General features: G+C 31.7%; 1 protein-coding gene across 10 annotated transcripts in view; it reads right to left on the minus strand.

Moving 5' to 3' along the window:
• LOC107451346 (latrophilin Cirl) overlaps window positions 1-6,000 on the minus strand; it is a 627,655-nt gene that overhangs the window by 142,960 nt on the left and 478,695 nt on the right. For all 10 annotated transcript variants that reach the window (XM_071177653.1, XM_043039805.2, XM_071177651.1 and 7 more), the window contains one exon: window positions 3,494-3,686. In XM_071177653.1, the coding sequence (XP_071033754.1) occupies window positions 3,494-3,686 (193 nt within the window). The remainder of the gene's footprint in view (window positions 1-3,493; window positions 3,687-6,000) is intronic.

Consider the following 6,000-nt stretch of genomic DNA (forward strand, 5'->3'; position numbering starts at 1 on the left):
AAAATATTTTAGTAAATTCGATAAAATCAATTTTAGAACGTATAGAAAGATCAGGAAGCAATTGACATAGCACTGTTTCTATTAAAAAGCATAAGCAACCAACTTGTCCAATCCATGTTGACTGTTAATCCATATCTGAGGTATTTATTCTGAGAAAATTTAATCATTTACTTTACTCTCTTTAGCAAGAACCTCCCTAATCTAGAATACTATAAAAACTGGGGGCGGGGATTCGAAAGTTTTGATTTTTGATATGAAAAGGAATTTTTCTGCTGTCAGAAAATACTGCTAACATAAATGAAAAACAATTACAATATGTAACATTGCTTGATAAATGATATACAACCTGATTAACTAACTTTTTATGCAAACTAAATATAAAAGAAAAAAGAGTATTCACTAAGCAGGCAAAGGTGTATAAGATAGCGCGACCTTTATACGATGTACAAAAATTTCTTCAGCAATCAAAATACCAATCAGGGGTCTTCAATGGATTGTAAAAACATGTAAAATACTACTACTAATAATATTAATAATGCGGATTATTGTTATTGCTACTCATATTTCCCCATTAGATAAATAAATAATACCTTCTTTCGTTGGGATTATATTCCCATCTTTGACTCAGATCTCATATATTGAAATTCAACCCAGATTCGAATCCCAAATGTGTCTGATTCATTTGCATATTGTTACCTGCTCGCAACGATCTCAATGCTAACTAAAAATATCCACATTGGTAGAAGGATCATACGTTGGAGTTCGCTTGACTTCAGGATGTTTAAGGATTTTCCCTGCACAATAAATGCTGATTAGTCAGTCAACTGACAAATCTTCGAAGGTACATTTACCCGTTGCGTTCAAAATCATTTAGCTAAAAAATTGACCAATGAACATTAATTTTACGAATCAACTGAATTCTTGGGTATTGTATCGAAAAAAAAATAAGATTTTTGGATTATTTTATTTTTATGTCCTCCGTTGTTGTTTCACAAATGCCCCTTGCCAAATATCAGTAAGTCTGGTGAAACCAAACGAATTTAAGGCAGAGGATGCGGTCCTTGCTTTTTCAGCGGCGCCATCTATGGTCAAGAATATGACTCCAACCACAAACACGTCACAGACCGTTTATAAGGTTGACCCATTCATACATCCACAGATCGTAATTTTGACCTGAACCAAAGAATGATCAATCTCCAATTCAGTCCCTCCAGAGGTATTGATTTGTTATAGGCACATAGAGGATTAACGTGCACCAGTCACCATTTACTACACGGAAAGTTATCGGCCAGAGGGATTCGAACTCATGACCTCTTGGACATGGACTTAACGCCCTACCATCAGGCTATTTCGGCCTTGATGTCCTTTTTAAACGAAAAGAAGAGAAAGAAAAAATGTGAAGACAATTCAGTCTAAAAAAAACAGCGATTTTCTAAACAGTGTCTGAATAGAAAACTTCAAAAGCGACAATGCGATTACAGCAACGCACAAATAAACTGAACATAGAACACCATACCATAATGAAATCAGCGACGTGCACATAATAAAGGCCAGAAATACTAGTTTTATTAATTAAGAAAATTCACGCAGTTCTGGATGTCTGCAAATATCTGCTTTTAGGAAAATTTATCCTTTCAACGCTTGAATAAGCACTAAAGTATGCGAGCGCTCACAGAAATGTTGATTATAAAAATAACCAAAATAACTGAAAAAACTTAAGTTCTTGATTAATCTGATGAAGTTCTTAAAATGTGGCATGCAAGGGAAAAAGCAAGGCATTGCTTTAGCTAATTAAAATTGTTGATCGGCAATCTACGCTCAATTTTTAAAAAGCTTGTTTTCTCAAAACTCTTTATGGAAGCTATGTGTATTTTATTTTTTTTAAATTTCTATTTTCTTTTATATCAAGTTATTTTAATTTTGGGATGGCTGTTTTTAATGGCGATAAAGAGATGGGAATTTGAAAGAGAAATTCCTTCTAGATTTTGAACGTAAATAATGTAATGGCAGGGTTATGTATAAATAATGAGTTATTTCGTCTCTTTTTTTTAAAAAAAATTAGATTTCACTTATTTTTTGCATGCTAGTAGAAGGTGAAACTACCGAAAGAAAAGTAAACAAGAGTTTATCCAAGTAGAAGTACTTATTTTTTTTCACTAAAATTAAAAATAAAATATTATTTGCTTTATAAAAAACACAAATAAAAAAAAAATTTTAATTTGTTTTCGTACCTATCTATAAAAATATATTTATTAAAAATTTTATGAGACACATTGAAATTGAAAACTAATTTTGATTTAAAATATTAAAGTATATGTCAGCCAGATTAAGTATAGAATTGAATAACTTAAAACTACTTGAAAAGTAAAGAAAAAATAATTTAACTAGAAAGTTAAAGTCATCAACCGTATGAAGTACTTTATTATTCACAAAATTATACGTCTAAATTATGCGTCAAGAAATTATATGTCTAGAGTTAAGTATTCTTGTTTTTTTTTTCCTACTCTTTTTAAAATAGCTCTTTAAAAACATATTTTTTTCAATCTATGTAATCAACCTGTTTCACTAACAAAAATGCACTGACAAGATTAATATGGGAAAATTTTATCAAAAAACTAATTTCCAGAAAATATTTTATTAAATTATCCACCGTTCAGTCAAAAAATTTTCAAATTCTTCTTTGTTATGAGAAAATGGAGAAGAATTTGGTAAAATTATTTGACCTTCCCCCATACCAGATTTTTTTGCTGACCAAAGGGCAAGTTAGGAAAATTTCCCTAAATACTGTGGAGTCTGCCCCCATAAATTTTATAATTACAGTGTTGCATGCAACGTGTTCTGTAATAGACATATTCAGAATCTTGATCTGAAATACAGACAAAAAAATACGTACATAGAGGTTCGCAAACTAAATATATAAAACGGAAGGACACCCGGAGGTCATTTTATGACCTCTAAAAGTTCTGATTCACATCTGCTCAACCCTTTTTTATTAGTAGATGAGTTTTTCATCCTTATTTGCCTTTTGTGAATAATTAGAAGAAATAATTTGATTCGCAAATCCTTCTACAATTGACGTTTTATTAGTTTCGATGGTTTTTTCCGTTAGTTTTACAAATCATTTTATTTCTCGCTGATGAAGAGTTCAGGGCGTGATTTTTCGCTCCGAATTAAAGTGATTTCTACTTGTTTACAATATGCATGGGAGTTTTGAAGCAGTAAGAACAAGAATCGCTTTACTATTTAACAAAAGTCCGCTGACTATGTATAAAAACCTAAAAACGTTACCTAACTGTGAATACTCTCTCTCTCAAAATATTGTTTTGAGATCCTAATGTGTATGCTGTTTTAGACCTCATTTTTTCACAAAGAATATATATGAAGGGCGATCATTGGAGAACACCATTCACAAAGTGATAAAAAATAATTGTTAATAACAATTAATCGATTACGTTCGTTATATTGTTGAAAGTTAGCTTTAAAATTTACTTACGTTTCTTTGATGACGTGGAAGGATGATGGTGACGTGCAATCTACACTCCAATCTAAATTGCCATGCTCATTACAAATGCTTATACTAAAACGGCCATAGTTCGCCCTTAGTAAGTGCACCATGTGACCCGCCTCACACGTGATCTTCAATTGCCTCCCTTCACAAGCATACGCTGTCCTATATTTATTCTCCTCTGGAAAGAAAAAAAGAATTTTCTATTACATTTGGTTCAAAAATATATGTAGAACAATAAAAATAAACAGTTACTATAAATTTATTCCAAGTTATATAAAAATAATCCTAGCAATAATTCTCAGAAAGTTAGCCTTCCTTCGAATAATACATAACATTTCATTGGAATTTCCATACCACGCGTAGAACAATGAAATTAGTAAAATAAATTGTTTTAAGAACATGGAATTCGATGCAATTTTTTTTTTTAAATTCTATCATGTATATTTCAGGCATATTTCAAGACCTAAAATTTGTCACCCATGCGTATGATTTTAGCGACAGTGAAACATTTAGCAACAATTGTCGCCAGGCGAGAACACTAAGTTGCGTTAAAATATAATTGGGTCGAGATTTTCTAAGACTTTCTTTAATTTTTATTTATTTATTTTAATATGAAGGTTGGTGGTATTTCAAAAATTTACATACTGAAAAACAATTGGCAATTTACTTATGACCATCTGTGCTTATAAATAATCGTATCTATGTGTACTAAGTATGTACTGCAAATAAACTCGATGAGAAATAAACGAACGGATAGCGCACAAGCGTACGTAGCTCCCCAGTGTTGGCATTTCTTCCTGGCACCAATGCTTACATACACTCGCATCCACATTTATTTAAACATAGCCTTTCATTGGTATTTTTTTTATTCTTTAGTATTTTTTTTTCTGGTGGCAGCACAAATTATAGATGAAAGAATATATCGATAATCTAAAATTAAAAAATTGTGGGTGAAAAATATACTTCCCACAGCTTAATAAAGGTTGTAAAAGAAAGAAGAAATTCTTTTTCGAACAGAAGGGGATTCTAAACATACAAAAATTACAGTTCTTTTCCAAGGTTACAATTCGAATTATATTTTACCGAACGATTTTCGTCATTTTAGCTACTCACAAAATTTAAGCTTCAAAACAAAAATTTGAAAACGATACTGAGGCGAATATTCTAGTTATATTTTTCCGAACGATTTTCGTCATTTAACTGCCACGAAATTTAAGCTTCAAAACAAAAATTAGAAAACGATACTGAGGCGAATATTCTAGTTATACTTTTCCGAACGATTTTCGTCTTTTAACTGCCACAAAATTTAAACTTCAAAACAAAAATTAGAAAACGATACTGAATCAAATACTCTAGTTTAAGCTAATTAAATTAGGAAATGGTATTAAGTCCTTTCCTTTCTGTGTTTGTAAAACTAGAGAAAGGAAACTAGAACAAGAGACGATGGCTCACAAAAAAAAAAAAAAATTCCTCATATGGTGGAATAAAAAAGCTAGATGAAAACAGGGAGGAAAGAAAAATAGAAGAAGAAAAAAATATGAAAAAGTAAGCTGCTCGGGAAAAACATAACGACCCTCGTAAAACATAAAACAGAAGTGAAACGGATAGAAAAATGGGGAAAGGATCCTAAGCCAGGCAGCACAGAGTTGCGTAATTATAGGACACTAAGTTCCGATCTCAAGGGATTATGTAGCCAGACTTTGATAAGGGGGTGGTGGAGGCACGGGAGATGGCCTATAATGGACCAAGAAAGGCAATACACTGACAGATGGCACGCACGCAATTTGGAAGAAGAATACCATCTTGGGGGCTGAATACTTATTGCCATCTTGTCAAAAAATTATTATTTTTTTCGTCAGGGATTGTTTACATCAACGTGTTGAAGAATGAGTATGAAGAAGAATTGACAGAATGATGAAAAAGTTCCGTGGTAATTTATCAACCAGACAGTTGCAGCCTAAGTTGGAGATTGGGTGAGAGTTTGACTAGTTCGATATCTGCGAGACGTTGCTAAATTGGTTGGGCCAAGGTTGAGATTGGTGGTTTGGAGAAAAACGAGTGATGTGGTGTAGTGAATATTTTCTTAATCGCAGGGTGGTATTATGGGAAGTTGCGTTGAGAAGTTAGTGAAAAAATACAACTATTTCTTGTCCTAGTATCATAAAATTAGGTCTTTAAGAAAACAATATTTCGAAAATAACACAAAATAAAGCTTTTATTGGCTAAGAATATCAATTTTTTTTTTCATTGCTAAATGAAGGCAGGAATACATTGAACTGTAAATAAACATTAAATGATTTCCCAATTGCCAATCCCATTGCAAAAAAAAAGGGAAATAAATTACACAATTTAGCTGAATATATTAATAAAGATCTAAAAACTCATATTAAAATTTCAAAAAAAAAGTAAACGGAAACTTCAGTGTTTTCACTACAGCGCGAGAATCTCGCATATTTTTTTCTTTTCTCGCATTAAAAATTTTGGTGAAAAAT

Source organism: Parasteatoda tepidariorum, chromosome 2, assembly GCF_043381705.1.
Source record: "Parasteatoda tepidariorum isolate YZ-2023 chromosome 2, CAS_Ptep_4.0, whole genome shotgun sequence".
In the NCBI taxonomy this organism is placed as follows: Eukaryota; Metazoa; Arthropoda; class Arachnida; order Araneae; family Theridiidae; genus Parasteatoda; species Parasteatoda tepidariorum.